The sequence below is a fragment of the Stegostoma tigrinum genome, chromosome 31, assembly GCF_030684315.1.
Source record: "Stegostoma tigrinum isolate sSteTig4 chromosome 31, sSteTig4.hap1, whole genome shotgun sequence".
Lineage (NCBI taxonomy): Eukaryota > Metazoa > Chordata > Chondrichthyes > Orectolobiformes > Stegostomatidae > Stegostoma > Stegostoma tigrinum.
The window spans coordinates 40,236,514-40,259,028 of record NC_081384.1 but is presented as its reverse complement, the minus strand read 5'-3'; the positions used below and the strand labels follow the sequence as shown (position 1 = coordinate 40,259,028).

At 43.1% G+C, this 22,515-nt stretch overlaps 1 protein-coding gene across 1 annotated transcript in view; it reads right to left on the bottom strand.

The window, feature by feature from the left end:
* Window positions 1-1,762: 1,762 nt before the first annotated feature.
* Window positions 1,763-22,515, bottom strand: part of myl4 (myosin, light chain 4, alkali; atrial, embryonic) — a 28,464-nt gene continuing 7,711 nt past the window's right edge. The window contains exons 2-7 of the mRNA XM_048560979.2: window positions 10,294-10,321; window positions 8,727-8,876; window positions 7,991-8,164; window positions 6,520-6,597; window positions 5,985-6,027; window positions 1,763-2,039 (exon numbers count right to left, since the gene is read on the bottom strand). Of these exons, the coding sequence (XP_048416936.1) occupies window positions 5,999-6,027; window positions 6,520-6,597; window positions 7,991-8,164; window positions 8,727-8,876; window positions 10,294-10,321 (459 nt within the window). The 3' untranslated portion in view covers window positions 1,763-2,039; window positions 5,985-5,998. The remainder of the gene's footprint in view (window positions 2,040-5,984; window positions 6,028-6,519; window positions 6,598-7,990; window positions 8,165-8,726; window positions 8,877-10,293; window positions 10,322-22,515) is intronic.

Genomic DNA, 22,515 nt, shown 5'->3' with positions numbered 1-22,515 from the left:
AGAGACTGTTTCGATGCTGTACTGTTCTATATTCTAAGTTTTAGGAAGGAGGTAATAAGGTTTGTCCGAATCTTGATTATTATGGGGCAGGTACTCATTCATACAGATCACCAATTATGTTCTTCAGAACAAAGAGCCATGGATTATTTTAGTGGAATTTGATGTTGCAACCATTTACATTAAGAACTGAGCAAGTTGCAAGCAAAAGCAAAACACGACAATATCCTTACTGAGATAACAAAGTGTGGAGCTGGATGAACACAGCAGGCCAAGCAGCATCTCAGGGGCACAAAAGCTGCATTTTGGGCCTAGACCCTTCATCCCCCTCTCTGATGAAGGGTCTAGGCCCGAAACATCAGTTTTTGTGCTCCTGAGATGCTGCTTGGCCTGCTGTGTTCATCCAGCTCCACACTTTGTTATCTTGGATTCTCCAGCATCTGCAGTTCCCATTATCACCAATATCTTATGGTTTTTGAATGTACAGAATCCTGGCTGTATTGATTTGTGTTGACAGCATTTACTCTGGCTGTGTTTGTATGTGCAGGGAAAGCAAGAGGTCAGAGTGATAGAGAGAAAAAAAAAACTGGGAGAGAGACAGAAAGAGAGAAATGTGGAGGGGGTAAGAGAGAAGAGAATACCTGGGGAGAGGGTGGAAGAGAATGAGAGAGAGAAAAAGAGAGGGAGAGAAACTGGGAAGAGAGAGACACTAAGGGGTGAGAGAAAAAAGAACTGGGGAAGAGAGAGACAAATATACAGAAGAGGGAGAAGTTTCTGTCAGTGTGTGCTGCTCTGTTGTCAAAAGTGTTTTATTCTGGGAGTCTTCCTGAGGTACTTCTCCTCAAGGCTGGGCTTCACTGGGAGGCTGTAAGCAGCCGTTGTACAGAGTGTTGATTACATTTGGTTTTGGGTTCATTTATATTTTGCAATTTGCCTATTATAAAAATGTAGAACATTGAGAAATGATTTATATTGATTTTTGAATCGATATTGAGCTTCTCATTATGATCAACATGAAGAAACAGGGCAAGAAGTTTTTAAAAAATTATCACTACAGTGCAGAAAGAGGCCATTCAGTCCGCACCAACCCTCTGAAAAGTATCCTGCCCAAACATCATATTTTCCACGGCTAATCCATTTAGCCTGCGCTCTATGACCAATCCACCCTAACCTGCACATCTTTGTTGCAGAAGGAAGCCCAAGCACGCGGAGGAAACCCAGGCAGACACAGGGAGAATGTGCAAACTCCACACAGTCATCTGGGCTGGGATCAAACCTGCATCCCTGGTGCTGTGAAACAACAGTGCTGACCACAAAGCCACCGTACCTTACACTTCAAGATTTCTTACCCTTCATGTTTTGAGTCTATTCTGTTATTTCATTGATGAATATCATCACTATAAAACAGGAAGGCTAATATTTTTGGTGCGGGGGTGTGTTCTGTGATATTGAGACATCCATCTGGGATAATGAGAACAAAATCCACCATGTCACATGATCAAATGTCATGTGATTACCTACCATGAGTATGTAATGTTATCGAGTGCTGCGTGGTCAAATGCCACACGGACAAATCTCCAAGAATTTGTCAAACCAGAGTTGAAAATGTTAACCTGGAAATGAAGTTTTTTCAATGGTGTCAGTGAGGCTGTGGCTTCGGTTAACATAATATAAATTCTGCCTCTGCCTGGAGCTGTCAACCATGTCTATGCTGTGCAGTTATATTTCTCACTCACACCCCAAAGAGACACTCAGGAAGAAGAAATGGAAAGGTCTTTTGTTGCATTTAATTTGGGGTAAAAACTCATAGAAATTAAAAATGTACTGGATAATGAGACAGCTTGAGTGTGGTGAAGCACACGCTAGTCAATGCACACTGGGGTGCAGATGTATTCAGTGCGAACAACGGGATTGAGTGGTTCTTGCCAGTGACACGCTACGGCTTCTCACTCACGAAGTGTCATCAAGAAAGTCAGTTGTTGTTGTAAATATTTTACTGATTGCTGCTCCTGGTGTTTATTAGCAATTGCAATACTCACACTCTGGAAAAAGAAAACAAAATCAGAATTTAGAAAGGAGGCCAGGCATTAACTTGCACAGTACTTCAATTTGAAATTAACACGACTGAGAATTAAATAAAAATTGCCAGCACAAAAGTAGAAACAGACCATTCAGCCCATCAAATCCATGTGGTACTCATGCCCCACATGAACCTCAAACTATTAAGTGTTTTCAAGAAGGAGGGAGATATAGTTCTTGGGGGCTAAAGAAATCAAAGGGCATGGGGAGAAAGTGGGAGCAAGGTAGTGAGTTGATGATCATGTTGAACAATGGAGAAAGCTTGAAGGGCCAAATGGCCTTCCCCTTCTCTTATTTTCTATGTCTCCCATCTCTTTTCCTCTCAGACAATCAGTATATCATTTGCATTTTCAACTGCCAGTTTCACATCCTCAAGATCCTCCAAGTGATATAATTTTGAACAGTGTAGGAGCAATTTACCGCAGATGCTTGAATCTGTACTGAAAACAACAAGTGCTGGAGATCACAGCAGGTCAGACAGCATGGAGAGAGAACAAGCTAATGTTGCATCAAAGCTGATGATGAGACATCTAGACTCAAAATGTTAGCTTGCTCTCTCCATGGATGCTGTCTGACCGGCTGTAATCTCCAGCATTTGTTGTTTTCAGTTCATTTTGAACTGTGGTCATTGTTGGAACGAAAGTTGTTGCCATAAATAACAATGAAAAAAATGATCATGATCTGCCTTTGGACGATTGTTAGATAGATTAATATTGGCTAGGAAACTGAGAGATAGTCCCCTGCCCTTATTGGTTTAATGGCTCATCCAAGGACTCCACTGCTTCAGTATTGCAAGGAGGGTCACCATGGGGGCTTTGTTCCATGTTTCTGAGGTTGAATTTGAACTCACAAAATCTGACTCAAATATTGGACAGCCATGACTGAATTGTAACTGATACTCAATAATGGATAGACACTGACTGCTTTTGCAAGAATTGACATGCGTGAAATGCAAAGTTCCCAGCTCTACAATATCTATTGAACAATCCCAGGATAGTACAATGCAGATTATAAAGTATATAAACTCCAGAGTAATGTTCCCTCTTATGTCCTACCATCATAATCAATTCCAGTCAATACAATTCACTCTACAAGCCAAAAAATGGCTGAAGGCATGGGATAGAGCAAAGGTTATGAATCCTGACAACATCTCAGCTGGATTGCTTCAAATGCTTCATCAAAGTCATATTGATTATCAAGCCAGGAGATCAAACTGGGGCTCAATGAAGAATGCAGGTGCAGCAGTAGCAGATAAAGCTAAAAAAAAATGAGGTATCAGTCTGGGTGAAACTACCAAACAGGACTACAGTTGAGCCATGAACCAGCTGATCAAATCTAAGCTCTGCAGCCCTGTCGCACCCAGTTGTGAATTGTGGGAACAATTAAATAACTCATTTGAGGAGAAGACTCTACAAGTATCCCCATCTTCAATGATGGAAGACCACAGCAAACAAGTGCAAAGGTAAAGCTAAATCATTTGCAACAATCTTTAACCAGAAGTGCCAAGTGGTTGATCTATCTCTGACTCCTTCAGTGGTCTCTAGCATCACAGATAGACTGTGATTTTCCCCATGTCCACTTGGATTTCCTCTGGGTGCTCTGGTTTCCTCCCACAGTCCAAAGATGTGCAGGTTAGGGTGGATTGGCCATGCTAAGTTGCCCGTAGTGTTCAGGGACGTGTAGATTAGGTGGGTTAGAGGGGGATGGGTCTGGGTGGGATGCTCTGAGGACTGGTGTGGGCTTGTTGGGCCAAAGGGCATGTTTCCACACTGTACGGATTCTATGTTCTACGATTTTCTATGATACCAGTCTTCAGCCAATTTAATTCACTCTACATGATATCAAAAAAATGGTTGGACACAATGGATACTGAAAGGCCTGAGCAAAAGTACTGGAAACTTGTGTTCTAGAACATGCCGCTCACCTAGTCAAGCTGTTCCAGTCCAGCTACAACACTGGCATCTACCTGAGCAAGGCAACTTGAAGAAATATTTTTCACCCAGAAGGGTGTGGGAATCTAGAATTCACTGTCTGTGAGGGTGGTAGCTGCAGATAGCCTCATAACATTTTAGTAATATTTAGATCAGCATTTGAAATGCTAGAGCAGACAAGGCTACACACGAAGCAGTGGCAAATGAAATTAGAATACATGCCTGGCACAGTCACAATGGGCCAAAGGCACTTTCTCCATGCTGGAAAACTCTACGAGTCTATGAGTAAACTCTAGGTGTGAGGTGAGACTTACTGCACTTAACTTCAAGGAGCCTAAGAAAGGCTGCTGTCATGCAGAAGCAGAGCGACAACTCTCTGCTGGTTGGAGTCATATGGAGCACAAAGGAAAATAATTTTGGTTATTGGAAATGCAGCCTTTTCAGGCCCATGGCATCATCGCAGACATCTGTCAGTGTGAAGTCCTGGAATATTTCCAATTCTTTTAAAATTACTTCAGGAGGTGACAGCCTTGTTGGCAGAGCCAGTATTTATTGCCCATCCCAAGCTGCCCTTGAGATGGCAGTGGTGAACTGCCTTCTTGAACCGCTGAGGTCCTCCTGCTGTGGGTTGACCCATTTTGCCATTATGGAGGATATTCCATGATTTTGACACAGTAACATCGAACGAAGAGCAACATATGTGCAAGTCAGGACGGTGAGTCACTTGGCAGGGAAGTTGAAGTGATGGTGTTCCTATTTGCCTACTGCCCTTCCCCTTCTAGATGGAAGTGGCCATAGGTGAGAAGGTGCTGTCTAAGTTTTGGTGAATTTCTGCAGTATATCCTGTAGATAGTACACACTGCTGCTATTGAATATTGGTAGTGGAGAGAATGGATGCTGGTGGATACGGTGCCAATCAAGGATCTGGTGCCACTCAATCCCGCTGTTCACACAGAATCCATCTGCTCTCCAGTGTGCATTGACTTGTGCGTTCTGGACGATGTCAAGCTTCTTGAGTGTTGTTGGAGCTGCACCCATCCAGGAAAATGGCATGTATTCCATTACACTCCTAATTTATACCTTGTAGAAGTGGACAGGCTTTGGGGAGTCAGGGAGTGAGTTACGAGTATTCCTAGTCTCTGATGCATTCTTGTAGCCCCTGTACTTAATGATTAAAAACACAAAGGTGGACTTAGCACACACACACTTGGATCCAGGTCCGAGTGTGGAGACATACTGGTGTCAGCTTGAGAGATTGGTCATTTTATACAGAGACAAGGAGAGACTCCTGTCTCAAAACTGGGGTAGGCCAATGGCCATCTTTCATTCCACAGTGGGTGATGCCAGCACTATACGCAGTGATATTACCACATTTGGAGATTTCACATTGTCATGACAGGGAGGGGAAAGAAATGTGTGAATCAAACCAGTTGCCTGTGCACCTTCACAGCCAGGCTCCCCTAGATGGGGGAAGGAGTGAGCAGAGACTCTGCTGCTACACTCAGGTACAGACACCACGGATCACACTGTCAGAAATAATGGCATCCATTAGCAAACAGTGGTCAAACCAGCTGAAACTGCATTGTCCAATATAAAATCTGATAAATGACCACTGAACTCAAAGGTTTGTGCATCTTTGTGATTCTGTACCCCAGGGGAGTGTAGATACTCAATCTTTGAGATTTTCCAAAACAGAAGCTATTACTATTTTGGGTGCTACAGAAGTTCAGAGTTACAGGGGTAGTATGGGCAAGTGATACTGAACTGTGATGACAGACATGATCTTACTGAATGGGAGGGCAGGCTTGAGGGGGCTGAATGGTCTACTCCAACTCCCACTTCCTAAACTTGCTTCTGGGGGTGAAGTTTTGTCTACAGCAAAACCATTTTTAGGGAGTGGCTGCGCCTTAGTTTCACTGAATGGTTCTTGCCATCTCAAAATGTAAAGCATCAAAGCAGTCATGTGGTTTAACTCACCAGAACACGATGCTTCATCCTGATAAGATGTGTTTCGCAAAAGCTGCAAAAATAAAACCAGACAATTACTGCCATTCAATGAACAAGATCTGTGCACGCAGTGTGTACTGGTAAACCAGAACATAGGCATGTTGCAGTGAGCTCGACATTGTTCCTGGTTTTTAACCTCTCCATCATCTATTCTCATTAACTACAATTCGAGTTGGGCATTATGACAAATAGTCTTCTAACTTTGTTAAAATATAAACCATGTACACATGGGTTCTAAAATATAATTCAGGTCTTTAAATGCTAAATGTCAGAGGTAGCCTCTTCACACAGAGAGTGTTGGGCGTGTGGAATGTGCTGCCGGCAGCGATAGTGGAGTCAGATACTTTAGAGTCTTTTAAGCAACTCTTGGAGAGGCACATGGAGTTGGAGTGAGGGACTGTGTGAGAGTTGGAGTGAGGAACGGAATGTGTGAATTGGAGTGAGTTGCGTGTCTCCTTGAGTTTTCGCTCCGAGATTAGGGAGATGGTTTTCATCCTGATCTCACCTTCATAATTGACACATCCATTCGAGTCCTCATGACCCGCCAGTAGCTGCTCCACCTCACTTTCTGACATCTTCTCACCTACCGGATCATGGAATCATTAGATCACAACACAGGAGATTAGCTCAGTCCAGCCATGAACCTTTCTACTGCTTATTCCAGTAATAATACAGCCATGATTATTTTTTCAGGTTTAAAAGCATTTAACTGTCCCACAACATGGCTAAACTCAATTTAAAGTAACATTATATATAATCTGGAATCTAATCGAGGGTTTGGAGTGTTTAACATAAAGAATAATAGATACACGAGAGTGCCTTACAGACTGGAATCTAATTGATGGGTTTGGGGTGGGGTGCAGGTGGTGGTTTATATATAGAATAGCAGATGTCTGGGAGTGAGTTACAGGCTGGAATCTAATTAACAGCTTCTGTGGAGTTTATAGAACAACAGATAACCAGGAGTCAGTATTCCAGACTGGAATCTGATTGAGGGGTTTGAGATATGTAAAAATAAAGTTCCCTTATCTCAGAGATCACCCCAATGCTCTGTCATCTGAGAGTGATCTAGTAGATTGGAATGCTGATCATTAATAGGGTCAATGATCCGTGAGTGATCCATTGGCCAGAATGCTGATCACTGATAGGCTTGATGTGCTGGGAGTGATCATATTTCTGATGATGGAGAAAATCTTGTCAACAGGCCCCACAGGAAGAGGTTCTGGGGATTCAGATTGATCTGCTTCAGAATGAACAGGAGAGCATTTGATCATTGACACTGGATTGGGGGTTTGGTGCAGTATGGGTAACCCCATGATGGCCTAACAGAGATTGGGATGTGCTCAGGTTTAGAGTGGATATGGAAGCTGGAGGGAGGAGAACTGGAATAGCTTTGTTTAGACATGACAAAGACACAGCTGAGGGTTTCAGCAGGAGCTCAGCCGAGATGGAAATGGAGCTGGAGATTGTTAGTGAATTGTCCTGATGATGAGAGAAGCTGCATACCGGTTTCATCCAGGTACCAACTCGAGCAGACAGGCCGAAGTCACACTGGGCGCTAGAGAACGAAAGGTCATTCAGTTATGGTAACTTGGCAGAAAAAAACTGCAAGGCTGGGGCAAAACCATATCTAACTTCAAACAAAAACAGAAATTGGCAGCATCTATGGAGAGAAATCAGAATTAAAGTTTTGGGTCCAGTGGCCCTTCTTCAGAACTGCCTGGTGCTCTTTTTAGGAAGAATTCTGTGCGAATGAGTCTCAACTCCAGCCTATTCCATACTGCAGCAATGGTCTGTGGCTGGTAATCAATGGAAGGCACAGCAGCAAAAATAAGGAGCTGGGGAGGGTCACATTTAGGGAAACGCACAGAAATGTAAGACCAATGACATTTTAACATCAATCTCCAAACCCACCAGGTGCAACAGAAATACCTTTCACATACCTCCCCCTCCTAGATTGAAGACACACAACTCACCCAGTGTTGCTAGCACGTGACGGAGCTCAGCTCCCATGACAGTGCCATTTCCTTCCTTGTCAAAGACTTTCAAACCTTCTACAAAGTCTTCATATGTGCCTTGGTCCTTGTTTCTGGTGATGTGCTGCAGCATGGGGAGGAAGGTCTCAAAGTCCAGCATCTTCTGGTTCATCTCTGCCAGGGACAAGCAGACTGTGACTCAGACTCACAGGGTCCTTCAGAATGTGTCTCTGAAGGGACTGAGTCTCCATTCAAGGGAGATTCAAGGGAACTTGAATCTCCTCATGACACAAAACAAAATGTTTAAAAAAATTAAAGGCTCAATTGTACCGGCTCAGAAACTCAGGAAATGAACTGAATACAGATTAAAGCCCAGTTAATGGATCTTAATGAAGATATGTACATGTCATCTTTCAGTGAGATAGGAAGTTCATTCAGATGCACAATCAAGTTTGTCTTTCATTGTATATGTTTCTACATGTATATATGTGTCAATGTATCTTGTGTGTGTGTCTGTTTGTATAAATGTACATGTAGGTGTGTGTATATGTGTCAACGTATGTGTATGTGTGTACATGTTGTATTTTGTACCGAGGTATTCTAAGTTTCTTTCTTATCCCATTGTTCTATGGCCCCATGGACTATCACTCCAGTGTCTTGGAGCCACCTTCGCTGATGTATGATGCAGATTGACTCATGCCTATAGAATGAGGTAGCCCCAGTCCCTGACACTCACCTTCTGGTTTGGGTTTGCCAAGTACTTTCATAACTTCAGCATTAGTAGGGTTCTGTCCTAAGGCACGCAAGACATCCCCACACTGTGCGTAGGTAATCTTCATTTCACAGGTGGGAGTCCTGTCAAAAAGGGCAAAAGCCTCCTTGAATTCTGAAATTAGAGACACAGTGATGTGATTATTACTCTTCACACCTGAGGAACCGAACAGAAAGTGAACATAACTGAGTTCAACCATACACAACCAGTTGGCTGCTGACAACACTGGCTTCAGTGCACTATTGGTTAAATAAACGACCTGTACCACAAATTGAACCTAAGCCTGTAAGTCCAGTTCAAAAGAAGAGTCACTGGACCTGAAATATTAAATCGGTTTCTGTCTTCACAGATGCTGCCAGAGCTGCTGAGTTTCTCCAGCATTCTCTTGTGCTTGTTTCAGATTTCCATCATCTATAGAGTTTTGCTTATACATCTTACCAGGAACTGTTTGCTCTCCTTTTCCCTTAAACCTCCTCTCCTGCAACTTTCCTCCAAGTAATGATTTAATGTATTGCTAAATTTGCAAATGTACCATTTTAAGGGAAAACCACTATTTATACTGAACGAGAGGAGGGCGTTGCTAATCAAAATTCCATTTGCATACTCCATTACAATACCTCTACCTGTCAAAGTCCACTTTGCTAGCCAATCAGCACCCTCCTCTCTTCCAGTCTAAATGCTGGTGTTTCCCTTGAATTGGTATTCTTGTGAATGATGAGTGCAAGACAAAAGCTTCAAAAAATATGTCTTTTCTCTGTAATATCCAAGTATTGTCTGGTCCCGCAAGTGTTTTGTTAAATGTTGACATGGTCCCTACTTCAATTATAAACTGTGGTCAATCATTCCACAATCTCACAACCCAATGTGGAAAATACTTTCTCCTACTCATTGTCTAATCCTTGTAGTACTTAATCCATCTTCTGAGTCCTCTTGCTCCTCGAACACTGTTTTTATTTACCTGAATCCTTTCATCATTTTCAACAGCCCTGTCAAAATACCCTGTAATTTCCTGTGGCTTAAGGAATACGTGCAACATTTTTCAAGTCTTTGTGTTTGTATTCCTTTATCGCAGACAGCATCTCAGTAAGTCAATAAAGTACCCTTCCATTTCTGTTACATCAATTCCCTCCCTACTCTGTGGAGTCTTCAACAGTGGTCCCAGCAAGATTTTATAAAGATTTTCTCTCATGTCCTCACTTTAATATATTCACAGTTTTATGATATTGAGCTCTAAAGCCTGATGACAAGCAAGTCATGGGCCATTCATCTTCCTCTGTCTTTGTGTTTGGTTAGTAAAAATCCTTTCTTGCTTTCGTTCCTCTGAACTGCTTTTCGCTGCCATTGTTGTGTTGTCAGGCTACATCTTACAGCTGCCCTGTCAGGGGCACCAGAGAAGCCTATGCTCTGGTTTCCATTGCTGTAGCCCATTCTCTTGGCTCAGTCAGCCACTTTGAGAAGACTGGCAGCACAATCAGCTGACACCAACAATGGAAGAGTTAATAGTGTTTGCTTTAGAATAGTGAAAACTCACCTTCAATCTGATCCGAACTGAAATCAATCTGAAACAGAAACAAAGCCAGCTTTAGTAAACAGCAAATATTGATGAGGAGATAGTATATCTCACACTGTGCCATCCTGCAAGTTACATATCATATCAGACAGGTGTCAGGCTGAGGAGTAAGTCAAATCCTTCTCCATGTCAGTCAACATGACCCTCAGGCCCTCATGACTCCCTTTCATCTCCCTCTTTTCACTCCACCAACTTAATCAAAACCTGCACCCACATCAACCAATTCACAGGAGCTGTGAGAATTTTATTTAAATTAATACACAGGGCATGGGTGTCGTTGCCTGGCCCAGCATTTAATGTCTGTTGGTAATTGCTCAGAGAAGGTGGTGGTGGGCTGCCTTCTTAAACTGCTGCTGTCAATGTGCTGTAGGGAAGCTCACAGCTTGATGGGACAGTGCAGAGGAAGCTATGTGATGACCTGTATACAGGTATACTGTCTTGTTGAGCTCAATAAATTAAATTAATAAATTCCCCACAAGTTAAGCTACTCCAATATTCCTGGTCCATAGTCATGAGCAGCTCCAGCGTGCTCACTCTTCAACATCTCTGCCGTTGACACATTCCACCTTGAATGGTGTCAACAATCTGCTGATTAGTTTCAGAGACCAAGCTACAGGAAATGAGAAGTCTGCAGAAATTATTTGAGCCTGTCTTAGAAGAAGGTAGTTTTCTTTCATTAACATCAGAGACTGCAAACATGAACTTGCTCCATAAGTGATGCAGGTATCCTGAGTACATCAGCACAGAGTGTAGAAACTGCCGACTTGGTCACTACTTCACAACATGAGCTGAGCTGATCAAAAATTGACACACTTTGTGTCTCTCTGTACCCTGGAGCTTAAGACCTTAAGAACGCTGACACTGACTCTTCCAACGTTGTATCTGTGGAATGGCGCCATTAGCAGCTCAGTTACTAACTGACAGTTCTGTGTCTGTCACAAACATTCCACTGCTACACAGAGAAGGTGCACTTGCCTGTCACTTACTGTAAAAAAGCAGTCACTGAAAGCAAACTGCAGAAACATTATACCACCAGCAAATTACACAATTTTACTGCTATAAATGCAACATACAACAGACTCCAGCCTAGAACTCATCATATCCATTATTCTATATATAAACCATCCGAATCCCTCAATTCTTTTCCAGTAACTCACTCCCGATTGTTGTTATGTGAATAACTGTTAGCAATGTCACAATACTTCTTGAAATGTTGACTTATGAACTACATACATTCCTCCCACTCAGTCGGAACAGTGAACCTTATCATTCATTCACAGTACAGAGCTGGCATACAGTCAGTATGCAACCAAACCAGCTGACTGTTAACACCCAAACACAATGCTGCTCCACATTACCCATCACGTCACTAATCACCAATCCCAAAGTGCTGCATTACTCACTCATGCCACCAATTATTTGGCCCAAACTGCAACAACCAACCTCGTTGTGAATTCATAGTATTAAGGTATATACTTTAAGGGCGGCACGGTGGCTCAGTGGTTAGCACTGCAGCCTCACAGCACCAGGGACCTGGGTTCGATTCCAGTCTCGAGTGACTGTCTGTGTGGAGTTTGCACATTCACCCTGTGTCTGTGTGAGTTTCCTCTGGGTGCTCTAGTTTCCTCCCACAGTCCAAAGATGTGCAGGGTAGGTGGATTGGCCATGCTAAATTGCCCGTAGCATTCAGGGATGTGTAGATTAGGTGTGTTTTGGGGAAATGGGTCTGGGTGGGATGCTCTGTGGGTCAGTGTGGCCTTGTTGGGCCAAAGCGCCTGTTTCCACACTGTCGGGATTCTATGATTCTAAAATCCAGCTAATCACAATATTTGTTGCTGCACTTTTTCAGATTCAGATCATTCCTCAATCTCACTGAAGTTATCATTGTTCAATGTGTCATCAGCATGAGAGTAATTACCTCTTCAATCTCCTGATTCTCTGTCCTCCATACAATCAGCATTAAAAGAACCATCCAGCCCACCGAACACTAGTCAACTCTATAAGATGCATTGAGCTAGTCCCATTCCTTCACCCTTTGCCTGCAGTCTGCTAACATCTTCGCTGAAGTGCAGTGTCTTAGAACGGGATAAATTAGAACAGTACAGTACAGGCACTTCTGCCCATGATGTGGTGCCAAACTTTTACCCTAAACCTAAGGTCTATCTAACCTCCACTCCTACCTTATACTATCATCCACATGCCTATCTAATAGCTGCTTAAATGCCCCTATTGAGGCTGACCCTGCAACCCTCTCCGGCAATGCATTCCATGCCCCTACCACTCTCTTGAAGAATGGGTAAATTATGTCCTCCAAAAATTCGTTGCAGATCTCTTCAGTATTGGCTAATCACTTCTCTGCACTCTTTATCCTCACTGCTCCCATTTAACAATATGTGAAAAGTTAGAAATTGTGATTTTGATTCCAAAGTCCTTGAGGTAACTTACGAATTGCAGTTGTCCCAGCCAGTGGAACAAATTTCCAGATATCTGCTACTCTAACATCCACCCTTTATTCTGTGTTTTCCTTTGTCTTGAACCAGTGAACAATCCAATTAGCCATTTGTCCCCTGATGTCTAACATTGAATTAAGGCTTTTGTTAAAGTACACTCTATATTAGTATGACAGTAAATAACCTTTATCTCATTAGTCTGCACTAGATTTTTGGAGCTAATGGGCTAATAGTGCATCCAAATGAATGAAACAAAATTAGGCCAGTAGATTAATGATACTAACAGCTCTAGCTTAGTTTTCATAGAAACAGGAAGTTAGATACTTTATTTGGGATCTGAGGCAATAAGACTTCTGTAGATTACAAATTCCATAAAAATCCTAATTTAATCATATGTTTCTTGAGCTGACAAAAATTCTGAGGAGATTTAGAAAATTTTGTTGAGCTGAGGATGTTGTCAAGGCTCCCTACAATTGAATGCTATGCATTGTTTGAATAAAATATTGAAAAATAGAAAATAAGAGCAGGCCATTCAGCCCTTTGAGCCTTCGCCACCATTCAATATGACCATAGCTGATCATTGAACCCTGTACGCTTCTCCTGTTTTCTCCACATACCCTTTGATCCCTTTGTCCCTAAGAACTTTATCCAGTTACTCTAGAAAACACTCTAGTCCTGAGGCAGAATTCCACAAGCTGATCACACTATGGGTGAAAAAATTTCTCCTCAACTGCTTCCTAAATGGCCTACGCATATCCAAATGCTATGACTCATGGTGCTGTACTCCGCTGTCATTGAGAATATCCTTTCTCTGTTTAGCACATCTAATCCTGTAATAGAAATCTATAAACCTCTAAGAATCCTTCTTCATTACTGTGGACTCCAGTGAATGTATTGCTAAATGATCCAGTATCTCTTCCCACATTAGTCCTGCCATCCTAGGAATTAGTCTAGTAAATCTTCATTTTACTTCCTCCGTAGCTAGATCATCCTTCTCCAGGGAAGGAAGCCAAAATACACACAATAATCCAGGCGTGAGTTCACCAAGGCAGTGTACAGTTGTAGCAACACATCCCTGCTCTTGTACAAATCATCTTGCTACAAAGACCAACACACTATTTGCATTTTTCAGTGCCTATTGCGCCTGCATGCTTGCTTTCAGCAACTGACATACAAAGACAAAGACAAAGACATCCAGATCTCATTCCCTCCCTCTTTCCCAACCTATTGCCAATCAGACAATAATTTGCCTTCTGTGTTTACTGCCAAAGTGGATAACCTCAATTTATCCACATTACACTTCATCTGCCATGCATTTTACCGCTCAACTTGTCCAAATCGCAATGAAGCATTTCTGCATCCCCTTCTTAGCTCATCTCCCACCAAGCTCTGTGTCATGTGCAATCCTGAAGATAGTGTATTTAATACCTTCATCCAAGTATATATATAGAGAGAGAAAGAGTGGCTGGGGTTCAAGCACTGATCCCTGTGGTACCTCAGTAGTTTGTAAATTGGATAAATTGTACAGTTAAGGTTGAATCACTATTTTGTATAGATTCCTCACAGCTTCCATGTATTCCTCTATTTATAAGGTCCAGAAACCCATTTGCTTCATGAACCCCTCTCTCAGCCTTTCTTCAGCCAGAAATGCCATGTGAATGATTCATCTCAGCTTCCTCCAGAGCTCCTCAGAATCACAGATGACAGTTTTCAGCCAATTTGATGCACTTCACCTGATATTAAGAAATGGTTGAAGGCAATTGATACTGCAAAGGCCCTGACAACATTCTGGCAATAGTATTGAAGATTTGTGCTTCAGGACTTTGCTGCTTCTCTAGCCAAGCTCTTTCAGTACAATTACAACACTGGCATCTATCCAACAATGTGGAAAGTTGCCCAGGTATATCTTGTATATAAAAAGCAGGGCAAATCCAGCCCAGCCAATTACCATCCCATCAGTTTATTCTTGATCATCAGTAAAGTGATGGAAGGGTCCACTGACAGAGTTATCAAGCAACACCTGCTCAGCACTAACCTATTGACTGATGCTCAGTTCGGGTTCTTCCAGAGTCCCGCAGCTCCTGACTTCATTACAGTCTTGGCTCAAACACGAACAAATGAGGGAACTCCCAGTGTAAGGTGAGAAGTGATAGCCTTTGACATGAAGGCTGGATTCAACCAAGCACGGCCAGAGGCATAGAATTAAGGTAAGGGGCAGCAGGTTTAGAGGAAAAATGTTTTCATCCAGAAGGTTTTGGGATCCTGGATCTCACTGCCTGTAAGGGTAGTATAGTTGAAACAGTCATAACATTTAAGGAGTATTCAGATGCACACTCAGGTGACAAGGCTTAGGGGTACTCAATGGCCTAGTGGTATTGTCACCGGATTGTTAATCCAGCGACACAGTTCTGTGGACCTAGGTTCAAATCCCACCACGGCAGATGGTGGAATTTGAATTAAATAAACAAAAAGAATCTGGAATTAAGAGGCTAACACTGACAAGAATGCATTGCCAATTATTGGAAAAACCCATCTGGTTCACTAATGTCCTTTAGGTAAGGAAATTGCCATCCTTTCCTGGTCTGACCTCCATGTGAGCCAAGACCCACAGCAATGTGATTGACTCTTAATTATCCTCTGGGCAATTAGGGATGAGCAACAAATGTTGCATAGCAAGTGACACCTTCATCACTGGAATGAATAAAAAATGTGCTAGAAAATGGGATTAGAATAGTTGGGTGGTTGTTTGTGATTGGCAACAGGTCCCAAGGGCCTTTTCCCATGCTGTAGTTCTCCATGACTCAATAAAATTGAGAAACTGAGAAACAAAATAGTTTATACTGAAATTAACCCTTCATCCAAATAGATTGAAACCAGCAAAGTGTAAAGAAACTTGGGTCCCCTATTTTTAATTTACACCTGAATAATACATTTCACACATTTTTCCTGCGATTGTCCAGCTTGGAAACAATGACACAGGCACAGGAAGACATCAATGAACTATATAATTCAAGCAAATTCTATGCCAGAGTAGAGAAGATTGGTTTGTAAAAGCAGAGCTTTCTCTCTCTCTTCTCTTGCTCAATCAACAAAAATTGTGGGAATATCTGAACATTGAGAACTCAAAGATATCTGCAATATTCATGGATGCTGCTGATCTGTATTGGTCATTATTGCTTTTTAAATTTCATATATGTGCTTGCATTTGTTTGATGTTGTATCTTTATTAATTTTTTACCTGGGTTCACAAATAATAAAATTTTGCTTTCTTCCATTCAAGAAAACCTTATAATTGGTTCTTTAATATCTCTGGTGAACTAGTTAGTCACATTTTAATTGGTGCAAGGTATTACTGCATTCTAAAAACAAATCTTTGTTGCAGCAAACCAAGGAGGTTTGAAAAATTGGAACCAATTCAGCCCCTTCATCTATATATCTTCAAACTTCACATGTCCTAACCTTTGCTGTGAATTTACCATTTTTTATTAGATTAGATTAGATTATCTACAGTGTGGAAACAGGCCCTTCGGCCCAACAAGTCCACACCACCCCATGGAGCATCCCACCCAGACTCATCCCCCTATAACCCACACGCCCCTGAACACTATGGGCAATTTAGTATGGCCAATCCACGTAGCCTGCACATCTTTGGACTGTGGGAGGAAACCGGATCACCCGGAGGAAACCCACACAGACGCGTGGAGAATGTGCAAACTCCACACAGACAGTCACCCGAGGCTGGAATCGAAGCCGGGTCCCTGGTGCTGTGAGGCTGCAGTGCTAACCACTGAGCCACTGTGCCGCCCCTCATCAAAGGCCTTTTGAAAATCCAAATATATAATAACCACTACATTACCCTTATCTACATTTTACATTATCTCTTTAAAGAAATATCGGGTTAATTAGTATAAGGTATGCTTTTGGAGTTGATGCTAAATAAATTATTATATTTCCTGTTGCTGGGTATTCTTCCATAACAGCATTCAGAAAAGATTCCACTACCCTGCCTATCACTGACATTAAGCTGATTGCTCCATAATTCTTAAAGGAGTTTAAACAAGACTTATGTAGGAACAGCATTAGCTGCCTGCCAAACCTGTGGCATTCCCACAACCTTCTATGCAGTCTTTGTAAATATAAACTAATACTTATATTTTTTTTCCTACTTCCTCTGAATATGTTTGGGAACATGACATATGAATATTTTTATCATTCTCTAGCTGTCAGTTTATTTTTAACTTTTGATCCCAATCATCTCTTTAAACCTATCTTAAAGTCAGGTTTCTGTTTCATGATCTTCTGTGATGAAAATTTAGCTGACGTAAATATTTAATATTTCTTTAATCCCAATAACACTCCATCTTGTTCCCAGTGTTTGAGTTTCCAGCCTTCTTTTTCAGTTTTTCTCCCTCCAATTTCCTTCTCATTTACCTGTTTCCTTCAGGTACCCCTTCAGTCCTTTCTCCAGAGGTGGAGCGCAGTTCATACCTGAGCATCTTCACTCAAGTGCATTTGCCACACAAGCAACTGGACCAGGTGCTGGAACTTTGTGACTCTTTCCTTCTGTCCACAGCTGGGTCCTTCAGTCAGCTACACAGCCAGGAACTGACTGTGTCCAAGAGGAACTGATATACGGTGTAAACCCAAAATGTTGACTCTCCTGCTTCTCTGATGCAGCCTGACCTGCTGTGTTCCTCCAGCTCCACATTTGCATCTGCAGTTCTTACTGTCTCCCAGGAACTCTTAATATAATTCTTTGAGGGCAACAGCTACTGTTATACAGTATGGATTGGTGCAGCATTCGTGTGTTTTGTGCACTCTGGGAAATTTCAGCAATCAGTTTGATGGGGAGAGAATGCAGTCATGAAGAACAATTCTCCTGATCATATTTCTCTCAGTTAATGGGCTTCAGTGTTCACAGTGTCAAAGCTAACTTTCCTATATGGCCCACATGGCTCAATTCCTGGGAAGTGTAAATACTCAGACAGGGATAGCAGATTCTCCAGCATCTGCAGTTCCTAAGATAACAAGGTGCAGAGCTGGATGAACACAGCAGGCTAAGCTGTATCAGAGGAGCAGGAAGGCTGACGTCTCAGGCTTAGACCCTTCTTCAGAAAAGGGGGAGGGAGAAGAGGGGTCTGAAATAAATTGGGAGAGGGGGAGGTGGATAGAAGATGGATAGAGGAGAAGATAGGTGGAGAGGTGACAGACCGGTCAAAGAGGCGGGGATGGAGCCAGTAAAGGTGAGTGTAGGTGGGGAGGTAGGTCAGTCCAGGGAGGATGGACAGTTCAAGGGGGCAGGATGAGGTTAGTAGGTGGGAGATGGGGGTGGGACTTGAGGTGGGAGGAGGGGATAGGTGGAAGGACATGTTAGGGAGGCGGGGATGAGCTGGGCTCATTTTGGAATGCAGTAGGGGGAGGGGAGATTTTGAAGCTGGTGAAGTCCACATTGATACCAGGCGGAATATGAGTTGCTGTTCCTGCAATGTTTGGGTAACATCGTTGTCCATCCTGGGCCTCCTGCAGTGCCACATGTCATCTGCGGAGTGGGATGGGGAGTTGAAATGGTTCACTACTGTGTGGTGCAGTTGTTCAGTGCAAACTGAGCGTAGGTGTTCTGCAAAGCGGTCCCCAAGCCACTTGGTTTCCCTGGTATAGAGGAGGCCACAACGGGTACAGCGGATGCAGTATACCACATTAGCAAATGTGCAGGTGAATATCTGCTTGATGTGGAAGGTCTTCTTGGGGGCTAGGATGGAGGTGAGGGGGAAGATGTAGGGGCAGGTGTAGCACTTCCTGCGGTTGCAGGGAAACGTGCTGGGTGTGGTGGGGCTGGAGGGGAGTGTGGAGCGGACAAGGGAGTCATGGAAAGAGTGGTCCCTCTGGAAAGCAGATAAGGGTGGGGAGGGAAAAATGTCCTTAGTGGTGGGATCAAGTTGCAGATGGTCGAAGTGTTGAAGGATGATGTGTTGAATCCGGAGGTCAGTGGGGTGGTACGTGAAGACGAGAGGGATTCTGTTTTGGTTGTTCTTGCGGGGAGAGGGCATGAGGGATGAGTTGTGGGAAATGCAGGACAGTATCTGGTTTGCTTCAGAACAAGGTCGGGCAGTTTTGCTTCAGGACGTGGTACTTCACAGGACATGGACTTCACAAGTTTCAAAATCTCTCCTCCCACTACCGCATCCCAAAACCAGCCCAGCTCGTCCCTGCCTCCCTAACCTGTCCTTCCTCCCATCTATCCCCTCCGCTCACCTCAAACCCCACCACCGTCTCCCACCTACTAACTCCCCACCTACACTCACCTTTACCAGCTCCATTCCCACCTCTTTGACTGGTCTGTCTCCTCTCCACCTATCTTCTCCTCTATCCACATTCTATCTGCCTCCCCCTTGCTCCCTATTTATTTCATTTGCCCCATCCCCTCCCCCATTTCTGAAGAAGGGTCTAAGCCCGAAACATCAGCTTTCCTGCTTGTCTGATGCTGCTTGGCCTGCTGTGTTCATCCAGCTCTACACCTTGTTATCTCAATACTCAGACAGGAACTGGGTTTGTTGACCAGTAGTCTGCCAGCTGTCATCTGACAGTAAGGTCCCTAGATGTGCATCAAGACGAGTGGAGGATCACATTGCCAGAGGACAATGTGCTAACCTGCATAACTCACCCTTTCTGTCTGGCGTGCCTGAGATTTCCACAGTCTCATTCAGAGTAAAGACTTTGAGTCTCTCCCTAAGCTTCTGTTTTTGTAAAATAGTTATGTTCCTTTTCTCAGGGTCAATGCTGCATGTGGCTGTAGTGCCAAGTAACTCTGTGATAAAGGACAGATCAAAGGTAAAGTTACTGTAGTCCTACCTGACCATAGAGCTGCTCTTTCATTAGGGAGAGACACTTGGCGGTGGTTTCACCTGAGGGTCACCATGCCTCAGGCAAGGTGGAGGGTTGAGAAGGACAGTATCTCATGGTAACCCCAGCTCCTGCAGGAATTGAACCCATGCTATTGGTATCAATCTACATCACAAACCTGATTTCCAGTCAATTAACACCACCGACCTAACTAGAACTAACTAAGACTGCAGATGGGGCTTTAAAGTAAATAGTGGAATGGGTACTGTTGTTGGTAAAGGAGAAATAGCATTGTGGGTTAGTGATGGGTTCATTATTACCAGTAAATGACAGGATGTGTGAATGTCATAATGGAACCAAAGAGCTATGAATGCAGGGAAACTTGATAACAGAATAAACTCCAAGACTTTGTATCCTCGTGTGTGAGAAAAATCAGAACAGTTTAGATGAATGGATAGCATAAATCAATCTCAAGCACTTTAAGCCATTTAAATATGGGGAAGGTCTCAGAAGATAGTAGGAACTGCAGATGCTGGAGAATTTGAGATAGCAAGGTGAAGAGCTGGATGAACACAGCAGGCCAAGCAGCATCAGAGGAGCAGGAAGGCTGACGTTTGGGGCCGAGACCCTTCTTCAAAAATTTTCTTAGAAGAGGTTGTTAAAATTTCAGAACAAGTAATAGGATAGAGAGTATGGAAACAGTCAGGAATCTAACTTCAGATACAGCAGATAAGGGGACAACATTGGGAAGGGCAACAATCAGTGCAGGACTGAGTATGTTGTACTTAAATGCGTGTAATATACAAAACAAGGTAAATGAGCTTGTAGTGCAGATTGAAATTGGCAGGTACAACATTGTGGGGATTACAGAGACTGCAAAGGGATCAGGGCTGAAAACTAAATATCCAAGGATACATGTGTCCTATCAAAACGACAGGCCGATGGGCAGAGAGGGCGGGGCTGACTTATTAGTATAAAATATAACTAAATCAATCAATATTCTGTGTATGTAGAGTTGTGGAACAAAAAGGAAAAAGGATCCAGATGGGAGTTTTTCACAGGCCTTCTAGCAGTAGTCACAATGTGGGGCAGAAAATAAACAAAAGTATACAAAAAGCTTTTTACAATAATCATGGGGGACTTCTATGCAGGTGGAGTAGGGAAATCAGGTTGGTAGCAGATCTGAAGGAAAGGTATTTGTGCAATTTTTATGAGGTAGTTTATTGGAGCAGCTTGTGGTAGAATCCATGAGGGAACAGGCAATTCTGGATTTGGTGATATGCAATGAGGCAGCTTTGATTAGGGAGCTTAAGGTGAAGGAACCCCTAGGGGATAGTGACCATAATATGATAGAACTCAGCCTGCAGTTTTTGAGAGAGAAGCTGAAATCAGATGTCATGGTCTTACAATTGAGTGAAGGTAACTCCCTGAGGGAGGAGGTGGCCAGAGTTGATTGGAAGAAAATTAGCAGGGAAGATGGTAGAGCAGCAATAGCAGGGGTTTCTGGGGGTAATTCAGGAGGCACAGCAGAAATACATCCCAAGGATGAAGAAACACACTAAAGGGAGGACAAGGCAACCATGGCTGACAAGGGAAGTCAGAGACAACAGAAAAGCAAATGAAAGCGTATACAATATATTCAAAATCAGCAGGAAGCCAAGGGATTGGGAAGTCTTTAAAACCAATAAAGGATAACAAAAAGAGTAATAAAGGGGGAGAAAATGAAATATGAGGGTGTAAGCTCACAAGTAATATAAAAGAAGATTGCATGAGTATTTTTAGATACATAATAGGTAAAAGAATAGCAAGGGTAGAAACTGGATCAATGGAAAACTAGGCTGGAGAAGTACTAATGGGGAACAAAGGCATGGCAGAAGAACTGAATAGGTACTTTGCACCAATCTTCACAGTGACAGACACCAGCAGCATACAAGAACTTCAAAATAGTCAGGAGGCAGAGGCAAGTGTAGTGACCATCACTAAGGAGAGGGTGCTGGGGAAGCTGAAAGGTCCGAAGGTCGATAGGTCATCCAGATCAGGTGGACGATACAGAGAACACTACAGCGCAGTATAGGCCCTTTTGCCCTCAATGTTGTGCCAACCTGTGAAACCAAACTGAAGCCCATCTAACCTACACTATTCCATTATCATCCATATGTTTATGATAAGATTAGATTTCCTACAGTGTGGAAACAGGTCCTTCAGCCCAACAAGTCCACACCACCCCTTGAAGCATTCCACCCTATAACCCACACACCCCTGAACACTATGGGCAATTTAGCATGGCCGATCCACCTAGCCTGCACATCTTTGGACTGTGGGAGGAAACCGGAATACCCGGAGGAAACCCACCCAGACACAAGGAGAATGTGCAAGCTCCATACAGACAGAAGCCTGAGGTTGGAATCGAACCCAGGTCCCTGGTGCTGTGAGGTTGCAGTGCTAACCACTGAGCCACCATGCTGCCCTTATCCAACAAAATGCCCTTAAAGTTGTCGAGTCTACTACTGTTACAGGTAGGGCATTCCACGCCCTTACTACTCTCTCAGTAAAGAACCTACCTCTGACATCTGTCCTATATCTGTCACCCCTCAATTTAAAGCTATGACCCCTCAAGCTAGCCATCACCATCCGAGAAAAAAGGCTCTCACTGTTCACCCTATCTAATCCTCTGATCATCTTATGTGTCTCTATTATGTCACCTCTCAACCTTCTTCTCTCTAATGAAAACAGCCTCAAGTCCCTCAGCGTTTCCTCATAAGACCTTCGCTCCATACCAGGCAACATCCTGGCAAATCTCCTCTGCACACTTTCCAATGCTTCCACATCCTTCCTATAATGCGGTGACCAGAACTGTACGCAATACTCCAAGTGCAGCCGCACCAGAGTTTTG